The 14,519-nt window shown below is 35.9% G+C and overlaps 1 protein-coding gene across 1 annotated transcript in view; it reads right to left on the minus strand.

Annotated features, from left to right (window-relative positions):
- LOC6566802 (nitric oxide synthase) overlaps positions 1-14,519 on the minus strand; it is a 39,813-nt gene that overhangs the window by 21,292 nt on the left and 4,002 nt on the right. The window contains exons 2-6 of the mRNA XM_032739598.1: positions 11,912-12,782; positions 11,301-11,415; positions 4,522-4,658; positions 4,249-4,411; positions 765-856 (exon numbers count right to left, since the gene is read on the minus strand). Of these exons, the coding sequence (XP_032595489.1) occupies positions 765-856; positions 4,249-4,411; positions 4,522-4,658; positions 11,301-11,415; positions 11,912-12,537 (1,133 nt within the window). The 5' untranslated portion in view covers positions 12,538-12,782. The remainder of the gene's footprint in view (positions 1-764; positions 857-4,248; positions 4,412-4,521; positions 4,659-11,300; positions 11,416-11,911; positions 12,783-14,519) is intronic.

Consider the following 14,519-nt stretch of genomic DNA (forward strand, 5'->3'; position numbering starts at 1 on the left):
TGCAATTGATAGTCAGTTTAGGGCATTATTTAAGCTGTCAATTTTACCAATATTTACCAGACCACTTTGCAGCTCAACTCATTGCCAATTAGCAATGACCAAAATATTTGGCAGCCATTTTGGGCAAACTTTCGCCCGATGGCTGAAACGTTAATAGTATGTTTTAAGGGGATTATTGCGTGTCAATGAAATTTTAAATTAGTAATTTTCCAAATTTTCCAATTGGCATTGGCATATGCATGCTTAAAAGCATGGAAAATAATGTTCAGCTTTCAATATGATATCACAAAGATATTTTCACTAATTAGTATTTCCCAGCAATTTATAATTTAATGAGAATTTCATAAATTCATACTATTGCTGACTAAGGTTTATTTAAAATATGTGTAAATATAAATTCATTTCATTTTCACATTTTTGGGCAATTAAATTGCGTCAATTGCTAATATATATTTGCAGCTTAGTTTTGCAGAGTCTGAATTTGCTAACAATTACAATTTGCAGTGTTTATTGTTTTAATTAACTGATATTAGTAGTCATTAGCCCACCATTATATACTTGGTATACAATTTATAATAGATGTATTCGCATTTAATTACTTGGGAAAAACAATTTGAATGCGAAAAACACTGTATTATTTATAACTGAATTTTTGGTTTTACATTTTTGAGTGAATATTTTGTATTTGTTTTTATTGGTTTAATGTTCTAATTTAATATTTATTTGGTATTCATTTTAATACAATTTTGTATTTTAAAACTTACCTGAGATTTCCTTTATTGGTTGCATATTTTATGTGATTGCAAATTGCCTCAAACATGCCACTTGTTGTGGTCACATAACGACAATCAAACACCTAGAAATATAGTTGAAAACAATTATAAAATAGTTTTGTAACTTTGCCTGAATATCTAACAAATTAAAGCCAACACTTAGAGTTTAGGCCAAGTCTAAGCTAATCGCTTAAATTTTCTATTCTCAGCAAGACTAACTACAATCAAAGCTGCAACTGCAATTTTGCAACATCCAGTTCAAAAGCTAATATTAACTAAAATATTCATAGCGCTCATAGACACAGGCAACAACCGAAATAACGAAAACTAACACAAGTTAGAGTTGGGTATACATGACTATAAGATGCCCTATATTGAAGAATTATAAACTGCACTAAGCTTATTCAAAATTCAAAATGCAAACACTGCATCTATATCTGTATCAATATGTTTATATATAGCTATATAGATTTGTATGTTACGGTTTTAAAATCTTTTGGCAATATCGGACCAGAATCGTGTTTCCAACTTTCAACTGAAAATCGGTTCACTTTTGACGAATTTATGACTAAAAGAAAGTTTCCTTCACCCGTCCCTTTTTTTGGGAGTTTAATTTTAAGATTAATTTCGGATCAGAATCGTATTTCTAACTTTACATGTAGCTTTGTTCTAGACCTATCAATCTATATCTACACCAGAATCTATATCTATTTCTACATCTGTATCAACATCTATATTTATATCGACATCTAAGTCAACATTTATATCAGTTACTATGTCTATTATTGACACATATAATCCGCTTTTGCCTTGTTCATCCCCAAGTCGATGTCTCACATCATTCCCGTTTCCCCCATTTAAGTGTACAGGGTATTCAAAACAGCAGAAACTGTTGAAAAAGAACAGTCATAACAGTGGCACTACATGAATTTTAAGTTGCAACGGCACTGGAAAAACTGTAAATTAAATCAGCTGAGTTAAGTTATGTCCTGTTTTGTGCTGTTCTCTTCTGTGTTTGCTTGCAGCCCATGGGGCGTATGATAGATGTGTTATAATACACTTTGTTTCGATTGTTGTTTTGCTGTTTTTGTTCGTTTCGCATTTTGTTCAGGGTCCCTACCCTTTTTCAATGGTCTCGCTTCTGAGCACTTTCGAGTTATTCCAGATATTTCACCAGTTCAGTTCAACTGTTCTATTTACAATTGTTTGGGCAAATTTTCACACCTGCTGCTGCTGTTTCTATTTGTGGTTTTTCAATGATAGGTGCGAGTGCCAACACTTGACCCTTTGGAATTTCTATGTTGTCCACTTAAATCTCTGAACCGCAATTTGTTTTTTTTTTAATATCTAGCCCCTTCCTTTATTTCATTTCCATTTGATTTTCTGCTGTGTTGGGTTTTTGTGCGAATGCTGGCCCCCATTTATTTGTAATTAAGTTAGAACCCTTTTTCAAGTGGTCACCCATAACCCATTCATTGGATCATGATGCATGCATTTAATTTAGAGCAAAGTTTTGTTTTTCAAGTGTTATGGGATAACTTTTTTTGGAAAGTCATGGCGTAAAATGAAATTATCATAGTACACAACAACAAAAATGATGCTTATGCAACAGCATTTTTTAAAGGCAAACGGATAAACTATGCTTTGAACTTTCCACATATTTTCACAAATCGAAATGGTTTTTGGTAGTGAATGATAAGGATCAATGAATTAGGATTAAGCTAATAAAATTAACTCAATATTGCATTTAGCTATAGATTCGGGAAAGCAACAAAAAATATTTAATAAATATATAATATATGAGCAGATAGCTGGACTTTAGTATACCTAGTAACCATTGCAGGAATAAATAAATTTTGATTAAGCTTACAAAATTGATTATACACATCAAAGCAGAAAAAGATGATCGAAAATCCAAAATTTAATTCAATTTGATGTATTTTGCTTTTGATTACTAAAAATTATAAGTCGGTTTGCAGAGCATATTTCCATCAAGTCAAACTATTTCATTTGTAAGCAAAGAGCAGAGAGTCTTTGTTCATTAAATATGCATAAATACACGAGTGTACAATAAGTAAATATTTAACGCTAAGTGAATTTCTTAAGGTGACTTCAGAGACAACGAATTGAGAATTCCTGTATGCCTTAAGGCAAACACACACATGCCAACCATTGAGGCGCGAATGCAAATTTGCTGACACATTTCTAGGCGCTCTCTGTTGCTTTTCAATGTCAACTACCGATCATTATAATATACAAATATATGTATATTCACTTACACATATAAATCTAGGTATGTATGAATAAATCTCTGCGGAGCAGACACTGAAATTTTTGTAAATTAAAATTTACGAGGATTTGCAATGCAAATGTGCACATGGCATGCCTTTGTCTCTCTCTCTCTCTCTGTCTGTCTCTCTCTCTTTATCTCTCTCTCGCTCTCTTCCTCCATCTCTCCCTCTATATATATGTTTATATTTTTTGTTTGTGTGTGCTGTCCTACTTGCTGCCGTTTTTTATCGCCTTTGGCTGTGCGTTTTGTATTTGTCATTTTGTTGAAACACGCATAAATCTTGAATAATGTTGCCCAGACAGACAGACAAGCATATACATATATATGTGTATGCTTTATATGCATATAACTACTAGGAAGCCCCTCCCTCCCTGCACCACCCTCTTCTCGAGCTGCCTGTGTGATTTGTGCGCCAGCTAATTTGCTCGACTATTTTGCGTATCTTTCAAAATTCTTCTAAATTACACAAATTTGCCTAATGTCTCTTGATGAATTGTCGAGTTGGCATTCGCAAAATATCGCAAGTCACTGGCGAATGCACGACGCAAGCTAATATGTGGCCCAAATAAGGCTGACAAGGGTCGCTAGTTGGATGAATATGAAATTTTGACTGTAACTTGAACTTATATTTTACAACAATTTAAAGCAGCTTTCTTTTTAAACTCAAATGTGTAGAAGTAGGACTTCTAACTTGAATGTTTATAAGACAAGTAATATATCTGTTGGACAGCTATAATCGTATAAAAGTATTATCCTTGGGGAAGAACAGACTTAGAATAGTCAACGGTCTATTGACAGGACACTAGGAGAACTAAGAGATCACCTAGCTAAATAAGGTATAATTATTAGAGGAATCTACTGATTTTATGATAATTAGAAGGGGCGCAATCGATCTGAAAAGTCCACAATTAATATAATTCCCAAATAATAATAATAAATTAAATGTCAGTTATTTGTATTTGTATTAAATATTTTAAATTATATTCATTTTTAAAATGTAATTTTAAAGATGCTGTTTTTTTTCTAATTCTCCCAATAGTCACACAAAAATGGGGAGCTCCCAAATATTGCACAGATTTTATTTAATATTTTATCGTACGCTCTAAATAAAGGTACAAAATTGTTCTTCAGATAACTAATTCGTAAGTTGTTTGCCATTCATAAATCAAATGTGAAGCTCACCTGCAGCTTGGACCATTGGATGCGGCCAATGCAGCGAGAAGAATTTCGCCAAGCTAATTTGGCGCCATAAATTAGCTCCGTTTCAGTTAGCTGATAATGTCCCGTTGTCTCTATGCTCTGACGCACCTGTTTCCAGCGTGTATCGTGGGCAGCCGACGAGGAGCTGCGAGTGAAAAAAGTTTTGCCAAATTTGAGTTACATATTTCATTTGGCATTTGGCAGTGCACAGTGTGTGTGTGTGTGAGTGTGTGTGTGCGTGTGTGTGAGGATTACCGTTTTATTGAAGTGAAGTACTGATCCAGAAAATCCTTGGCGTGCTCCAGCACCAAATCCGATTTGCGCGCCTCAGCCGGAACATTTCCAATGGCCATGATGCTGCTCGTACAGGTAGCCTTCGAGCAGGATAATATCTGGAATGATGGAGCCAGTCGCAAAATCATAAATAAATAAGTCATTAATTTGTCACAAATACGACATACTCTGGGCTTGGGGATTTGTCTTAGTTGGTTGTGACAATTTAATTAAAAAAATAAAAAAAACACAAATAAAAAAATTTAATTGCTTATCTGGGTAATTAAATTTTTGATTGCTCATTTCGTGCGCCCTAATTGCAGCAACAAATGAAGATGAATGACAGAGCTGACAGTGCGATAATAAAAAACACACCCACAACTTGTTGCAATGAAAATGAAATTAAACAGCAACGGCACGAGGAATCATGAACGAGGACGAAGAAGTCACAACTTCTCGCCTCGAGCTGTATCTCCAAAAGTCCTCAACAAGTTAGCTGCTTGCTGCTTGCTGCTTGCGTCCTGCCTTTGCCACGTTTCAAAAGCATTTCACTGTCAATTGCGAATTTTACTTGTTACTTTGCTTTACTCTCACAATTTTCTTCAGTTGCTTTCTTTTCGATTTATTATGACACATGTCGCTGTAAATATACCCTGTAAGCAGCGCGGACGAGTTGAATAAAATCATTGACGGCACAGAGCTTAAAGTGATTGTTGTAAATAAATTAAGTTCACGACTAGATTTATGTGAGATTTTGTATAGAACAGAAACGATCCAGAAGCGGTCAGTGCTATCAGGTAACCTTCTTGCAATTATCCCGATAGTGTTGAATAGTAAATAATCGAGTTGAGTTGCAATTAATCGATAACACTAAAGATATCGATGTATCCGAAGAGCATCACAAGCAAGTCTTCAGAAGGCAGCCGTAAAAAGCGTTCTTAAAAATAAGTTCAAACTTAAATATCATAAAGCACAAACAGATCAATGTAAATCTTTAAGTAAAGATTAAATTAACTATATAATAATATCTACATATACAAGAGGTCCCATCATATTTAACGTACAACTCTTAAATGTACAACCTTTTATTCCATGTCTATCCTACCAAACCCAACCATGATACTTTTCTATTGCTTTTTTTAAACTCAACATCAGATTGTGGACTTAACTCTTACATGGTACCAACAAGTTGAGTACTGTCGAGTAGAATTATGCTGCTGCTGAAACACTCAATTTATCTGATTCCCCGCCTCAGCCCAGCGCTGACAACTGTGAATGCTGTGTGCCTGTTTTTTTTTGGTGTGTTTTTCTTTACCTTGTTTTACGGTCTGTTTTTCCACGACGTTTTAATTTACTCAGCGCCAACGCAAACGCCTTCAAGCACCAAGCAAACCTGGCAAATCTACCCGCGGTCATAATTAGTTTGTTTTTACAGGCAGTTGAGCTTCTGAATTGGCTGGCGAAAACTGAATTGGCCCCCCTATAAAAGCGCTCAAGTGGTTTTTACCTGCTTGCTGCTGTTGTTGTTATTATAATGACTTTGAGACTGCGACAAATACATCGTGCATACGCAATGTAACCTCTTCAGTTAACTTTTTTGTTTGCGTTTTATGCAAATGAGTCGAAATTAAAAGTATTTTCCAACTGCTGCTGGTTTTCCCATTACGACTTTTAATTATGAACGATGTTGCTCTTTAAGAGTGTTAAATTCTTTGGAGAAGTTAAATAATCGTCAACGATAGTCACTTAAACTCAGTTTATTATATTTGTAAACTAATTTTTGAATTTTGGCAGTCGATAGCCTTATATATCTCCCTTTAGCTAAGCATTTATTTAGCTATAATGGACTTATTTACTATTAAAAACCAATACTAAGGTTTAGTCAGAAATGCTTTTCAGGAGAAGTTTCTAAAGAAGGTAATTGTGACTACAAAGAATGACAAGGGTTGCGCAGACATACTTAATATTGACGAACCGAAAAGTTAGGATTTTCATATTCAAAATATATTAAGGAAAATGTTCAGTTGCAACTTATGTAATAAGTATTCTATCCCTAGACCCAATAAATCACCAAAGTTGACAAGATGAGCACGACAAGTTAACAGAGTTAAAGAAAACTTCAATTTTGATGCTCCCAAAATCATATGTTTTTTGCTGTATCCAGGTGACCTATTAAAATGCATCCAATTTAGCAATATAAATTCTAAGAATGATGAATAAATGTAATATTTATAAAGAAATGTTCGCTGGCCTGGTAAATTTATCTGAAATTATATTTATAGGCTGTTAAGAAACTAAATTCTTTTTGCAGCATTTTGAATAGTTCATGAATTTTGGGAAAAATACATTTTTAAAGAACTTGGGCTCATCAAGATAATTGAATTAGGTGTGCCAATTGAAATGTAATAATCCAATAGATATTGGAATGATTAGAACCCAAATAACAGAAAAATGTCGAGCGTCATTAAACCATTTCTTTTTTCACCGACTCTATATGCATTCTGAATCATCAACCGTCATTATGTATATCGAAGCCGACTCTATTGCATGTGTAAAAGAAGTCGATCGAAAGAGCTTTGAATCCCACTTTCCACACTCGAATCGAAGCAAAAAAGGCAGCCTTATTTTACTGTACATTTATTTATTGGATGCCAATAAATACTACAGAATAGAGAATTTCTTGGCATATATTGCATCACCAGATGTAGCCACTCAGATGCGCCTGGGCAAATGAATTGGATGGCTTCAGGGGCTCAGTTTCAAGTACTTAATCAGCTTGTGCTTCTTTCAATTACTTTTCAGCTTTTAATAGTGATATGGTAAGGGAATATAACCACTTTAACAAAGTGTGCTGAAACACACAAGTTGTAACTTAGACAAAGACAATAAATAAGATCTTTCTCTATTTCCGGTTGATTTTTTCTGTACGCTTCCTCTTAATTTGTCAAAGTTTTTGGCACAATCTAAAGTTAATGCAACCACACAGTAAATTCTGGTTGTCTATTTATGAGCCCCTCAAGCGGTCATAGCCACTATAAACTTCAAGTCCAACCACACACACATGGGGGAAAAAAAAATAAGAAAAATATGCCACACGGCAGTGGCATAAACTTTGCCAATTTTCAGGAGACAAATTTATGCACAATGTAAACAGAAACAGTAAACAGCAGATGTAACCTACACTTTTCCACACACACACACACACACATTCGTGGGTTACATTACGCAATTTATTTGCAACAACTTGGAAATGGTGAATGTAGTAAGTAAGTAAGTCGCTGCATGCCACGCCCAACCCACACAAATACCACTGCACATTCGCACACCTCATTACGGTAGACCAGACTGTTTGCCGAGCACAAAAATGAACTTTTGCTTCTTCGGAAAGGGAATAATCCCATAAGCCAACCGGAGAAAACAGCTAAAAACTGTGGCCAGGCAGCTTTCCAATGCTGGAGATTTGCAGACAGCCAAATGAATTTGGCTGCCAGCGTCAAATGCAAATAATTACGTGACTGCTGTTGCTGCTGCGGCTGCGACTGCTGCATGCCACGCCCATCAACTGGTGAGCCCCTTCTCCCCAGCAGCAAGGAAAGTTCTTCAAAATTGTTTTATGTAAATATAAACACAAAGCAGGAACAACGCGTGGCGACGGCCGCCAGTGAAACTTGCCACTGCGCTCGGAAACGGAAATTGTTGCAGCTGCAGCGCGTCAAATAAATACATATACAAGCGCACCCAGCCACACACACACACACACACACACACCCATATCAAAGTGCTTAAAGTTTGGCGTGTGAGTTTTGGGTTGCCTCGACACCACTTGCCAGCACTGTGGGGCAGCAAATGGGAGCCAAGGGGATGGGATGTGATTCTCTGGCGTGCGCCAAATTTGCACATTTTTATTAGTTTACCTTTTTATTTATTTATGTTTATTTGTTGTTGTTAAAGTTATGCGCCCCCTAACAGGAAAAGTGTTAAAATGCAGCCAGCTGCTCTTGAACTTCAGGCGAGTTCCAAATGCGCTTTTTACTCTTCCAAGTAGTCTCTCGATAAACATTACAAATATCATCGATTTGTAAGTGAAAAGTATTCTTATTCGAAATATGCTTTTTCGGAAAAATTATTAAACTGCCTTAAAACAAACTCAACCAGTTGAAAGAAGCCAACAATTATTTATATTCGCGAAATGAGCTTTATAAAACGATTTATTTTTCATAGAGAGAGCTTGTCCTCTAAGAGCTATAATATAAATTACTCACAAAGGAATAACATCATATAAGTAATAATATATTATTACACAAATATCGTTCAGAATTCTATTTATAATTGAAGCTGCCATAAAAGCGAACAACACTTGAAAAAAATACCAATTTGTAGTTGTTGACTTCTATGATCTTATATACCCCAAACAGCAGCAACTTGCTTGCATCTCAGCATGCTTAAAGAAAATTGCAATTGAAAATGCCACAAAAATTGTATTCAACTGAAATTAAATTAAACTTATGGCAAACAGTAAATATTCTGCAAATATTTGGCTGAAAAATAATGGCATTATAAAGCCACCTTGCATGAAAGTTTTCATGGCAAGCTACTAAAAATAAATCAAAGGGAAGGTCGAGCAGCAGATACCCTGTACTAAGCTAGGCTTCATTTTATGGGCTTATTAAAAGCAAAATAATTATTAATTTAAATGGTTAATCCACCTGCTAAAATGTATTATTAAGAGCATCTCACTGACATGCAATAAAATGTATTTTTAGTGGGTATTTTTACAACTATTCAACTCAGTATGCAATGGATACAACTGAGAGCCGGGCTTAAGAGCGAAAGCAGCGCACATAAACATGAAACTTATGAAATCCATAGTTTAAGGCTATGAATATTTACGTGCCACATTGTGTGGCACCTTGTTAAGACATTTAAGCTGTGAATTCCGAGCGGAGGACATTAAGTTAAATTCCGCATCCATAAAGGAGCCCATATTATAATTAGCAGGTGGGTGAAATTAGCATATCAAGTGGCAAGTTGAGTGTCTCTATACGAAGGTAACTAAAGTCGAGGACGCTACTTAAATAAAATGGCGCCAAACGCAAATATTTTGCATTACATTAGTTGATGCGCTGTGCACATTAAAATGCACTGGGCGCTGCTGCAAAACTAAAAGCGACAGCAAAGGCAATGAAATTTGATTGCAAAAAAAAGATTCGTAGCACCATTTCCGGCTCCGGCTGTTGCTGCCTCGACGCTGACTTAATTAGTCAGGCTAGCTGCTGCATGGGGACAGCTCCAGCTAATTGAGGTTAGTTGGCAACTTTAAGGCCAACACGTCGACGTCTTTTCCGCTTGTGCAACGCCACTTGCCTGAACTGCTCTAAGCGGCCTAATGAGTTTCAAATCGCAGTTGCAGTTGCAGTTGCAGTCGCAGTTGCTGAAACACTTTTGGGGCACATTGCCAAATCACGTGCACTAATTAAATTATGCAATAAGCACATAATTCTTCTATTTTATTAGATAAATGCTTTTATTTTTTACTATTCACTTGGAGTTCTTCGTTTTCCGATAACTTTGTCTAAATGCAACAGCTTTTTAAAAACAACACGCCTCCTAGCTTGGTATTCTATACATATATTTGAGAATATAAATGTGATTTATTTTAAATTAATTATTATATTTAATTGTATTTCATGTAAAGGTTCTAACCCAAAAATCCACTTGGTTTTTCTAAAGCCATAGCTTTGTCAAAAATCAACAGATTCCTTAAATAAAACCTTTCAGATTACATTGTTATTTCCCGGCTCAGTTTCTGTCTTGAGTCGAATGGACAGCAAAGGTTTAAATTGTCAAAAAGATATTTAATAATTTCAGAATATGCAGCACTAATACAAAATCTACTGCATTTATTTTATTATTCAAATTGTGCAATTCCCACAACAATAAGTTTTAATTTCCAAGTATTAAACAAATCCCTTTCGCAGTGTCTTAGACTGCTGCCAAAGTTTGAGACATCAGTTTTATGTTGCACACAAGTAAAAACTTTGCGTCCAACCAAAGACCACAACACAAATTACAAGCAAAAACAAAGAAAACCAACAATGAACGACAGTTTCAACAAAATTTTGTACGCACGAACACTTTCTACAGCAGCCAGCATCCGCCCACATTCACTAACCAACAAAACACACACAGCTGGATATAATTTAAGAGAACACACACACACACAACACACACACACACACACACATACACACACACAACACACACACACACACATATGTTAAAAGAATTTTTCAGCTACTTCATTACGCTGAGCACACTTGACTCAAAGTAAAGTCGACCAATGCGAGGTCCTTTTAAGCCGGAAACAGGCACGCACTCGAACAACTTTTACATAAGAGAGAGAGCAATAAACATTAAAGCATAATAACAGCAACAACAACAACACAGTTACCCACACACACACACACACACAAACAAACAATTACATGGCCAACTAGCAGGCAGCATGAGTATTAAGGAACTCCTACAAGTATGCAATGGATTTTTTCGTTCACGTTCCTCATTTTAGCAAAAAACAACTTTTTAACGCACTCAATAAAAAGAGCGAGCATTGTGCAAATTGTTTTACTGCCTTTTTTTTATTGCACATTCATGTTCATGGCAATGGCTAAGTCATAGTCAAAATGATGCCATTGCCCACGTGCAACAACTAATTATAATCTGTTAGAGCAAATGGAAGATAAAAAAAAAAACAAACTCACATCTCGTCCCTTGCTGTGCAACGTGTCGTACACTTCCGGTCTGCCCTCAATGTTCTTGAGACGCATTGGCTTGCGCATCAGCAGGCTGCGACCCTCGTCGTCCAGGTGCATGAAACTGCAATGAATCAGCAATTTAAGATTAGAACAACTTGCTAATATTAATCAGTAATCAAGCACTTGAAAATGATTCGTGTAACAAAATCGGATTAGTTGTGTTCTTGAAAGCTATTTTTCATTTTAAATTAATTTAATGCAATTAAAGTTGAAACACTGAAAATATTTGATTTTTATTTTATTTAGAAAAATAGTCTAACTATTTTAAAATTAAAAATATTCTTCTTGAGAAATTGAAACAAGATAACAGATCAACATATAATGTTAGTTTTCTAATATTTAAAGAATCGTTTGCAATATGTCACAATGCCACGAATATCTAATTCTGATCATAAAACAAAAAGTATAAACTTATTTAAATTGTATAAAATTTATGATTTTAGTTCTCTCAAAATAAAATATTGAGTTAAGTTTCAGCTGGAAAAAAGTTGTCGCTTTTGTTGTCTGCATTATTGCGTTGCGGCATTTGATATATGATATTTGCTTATAAGTTTTACCTGCCGGCACGCGAACGATAATCCTGTGACATTTTTCTTGGCTGTTGGTTTTTTGGTGTGGGCGAAAGTTCGCGTGAACTTTTGCTGGATGCGGTGCCACTGCCGGAGGCGCCTGCCGTATTGACACAAACACCGCCACCACTACCACCAACACCACCACCACCACCACCACTGCCACTTCCACTCCCATTAATCCCATCGTCCAACTCCACAACGATGCTGGTGTTGGTGCCACGACGTTCGCCCCTTGCCGGTTGCGGCGATGTTGTGGTAACATTGGTGCGCTTGTGGTGCTTCAGCGGCGTGCCGCCGCCACCAACGCCACCACCACTTGCTGTGGCCGCAACTGCTGCGCCTCTGCTGTGGTCCACTTCACCGCCACCATCAAGATTTGTGCTCGAGAGCCCATTGCCGTTTAGTATTGGCGTTGGTGTTGGCGCTGTTGTTGACTGAGTTTTGGCTTTGAATTTATTTTGTTCGATGCTCGTTGCTTTCACTGTAGGCAGCGGCGATTGTTGTGGTGGCTGTTGCTGTTGCTGCTGCTGCTGCTGCTGGTGCGCATTTGGAGTACGTTTGATGGTCACAAAGCGCAGATTCTCAAATATCGATGTGAAATGCTGAGACATGATGTTTGCCCTGCGCTATTCCTGTCAAAGACTTTTTCACGTTTTTCTTTTTTTTTGCCTCTCTTTTTGATGGCTTGCCTCGTTTATTTAAAATGCAGCCAGCACAGGTGAACATGAAAACATCTCCAGCTGCTGGCCAAGCTTTGATTAGATTTTCTTCAACAGAAGAATGCAGGAAAACTTAAACTTTTTTTTTGGGTTTCTGGCAGCCTGCCGCAATCGGTTTTCCGTTGTTGCTTGACTTGCTGCAAATAGAAAACTTTAAATTAACAATAAATACTTAGACAACCACAGAGTTAAACGAAAATCCAGTTTTATAATAAATTAAAGATGCAATCAGAAAATAAAACGAAAAAAAAAACAACATTTAAAACCAAATGTAATTAAATTAAGAAACTTAACTTTGCCCCATACTTTTATTATATATATATATTTCTTATTTTTAATAATTTAAATATGGTAATTATAGCACTTAAAGTTTCCAATGGTTTTCTACTTCAGTTGAGCTCTAAGCATATAAATATTTCAATATAAATTCCTTAATTTGCTTGTATTAGTATAGATTTTCTATGAAATCATCTCAGTAAGTTTCAATTTATGCTTATTTTAATAAAATGTCCACAAGCATCTTTATTTTCAAATTTTCAAAAACGAATCAATTTCAATTCTCATTTCATACGCTTATTGAGTTTAAGCCCCTTTAAAATGCGTTCAATTGTGAGTAACTTCTATGACTTTATAGCGAGAGCTTGCCGCCGATCTCAATCCATTTAACCTGATAGTTGTATCTCGTTTAAGTCCTGGCAGTGTGCTCGGCTCATTAACTTTCAAATCAAGCAACCTACATTTACTTTTCCAGCACAACAATTCCGCAACTATAACTCAGGACTCGGTGCACATCGTTTGCCATCTGCCGTTTGCCATTGGAGACTTGCTGGCTGCCAACTTTGAGAGTTTCCTTTGCCTTTGGGCTGGATAAGTGTTGGATGTTGGATGTTGGCTCTACCGGCACTTAGTACCAATTAAAAGTATCTTTATGGCAATTTCCTGGCTGCTGAGCAGCTCAAGCCACAAACTAAATTTTCACCTCACTTTTCTTCTATTACTTGCGTCTTAATTATTTGCGGGTGCACATAACTTGTTTAATCAAATGTGACTGCGACTGAGACTCTGTGAAAATTCAATTAGTACACCTTTAAATTGTTCGAAGATGGATTCATTAGAACAATGTTTGTGACGCCTCGGCTCTTTCACGGGCAACAGCTGGGCAACCCTTTTACTTTCCCTAAGCTACATTTGAAAGTCCTAAAAGTTAACCTTCGCATTAACATCACATTTGAGCACTTTTCACGCCCACTTGACACCAGCTGTTGAACTTTGCGAGACAAGCACAAAATATTCCTCGAAATCCTTTCATTTTGTTAACTCAGTCGCGCCTAGTTCCGTTCCCTGGCCGCAGCTGTTGTCTCAAATACATCATCAACAGTTGGCCAGGTGCGTTCTGGGTAAGAGGCCACATAAATGTATTTGATTTGAAGGTCGACAAAAGCATTAATATTATATTAATTCATTCACTCATTTATTTATATGCCTCGAAGTAATCATGTTCAAAAATGCTGTCAACAATTTGCCCACTCTTTAAATAGTTGTGAAGTTGATAATTGTGTTTAAATGTGTACAAAAGCTAAATAAGAAAAGAACTTTCAATCATAATACCAATTATCTTTTCATGTGTCATATATAATACCCTTTACAAAAATTTCAAATAATAATTGTTTTTGTTTTTCATCAACATTTTTCTTAAGGAAAATTAAAAAAATATCATTTGCTATTTTTCTGACATTTTAACAGCTTTCAATTAAAAGTTTTGAGTTTCTCAAAAGTTTATCATGAGTATTAAAATAAAATATAGCTATTTTCAATTATGGGAAGTTTAGCTTAAATACATTCGAACTTTTATAATGAGTTTTATAATAAACTCT

Source organism: Drosophila grimshawi, unplaced genomic scaffold, assembly GCF_018153295.1.
Source record: "Drosophila grimshawi isolate 15287-2541.00 unplaced genomic scaffold, ASM1815329v1 contig_1377, whole genome shotgun sequence".
NCBI lineage: Eukaryota > Metazoa > Arthropoda > Insecta > Diptera > Drosophilidae > Drosophila > Drosophila grimshawi.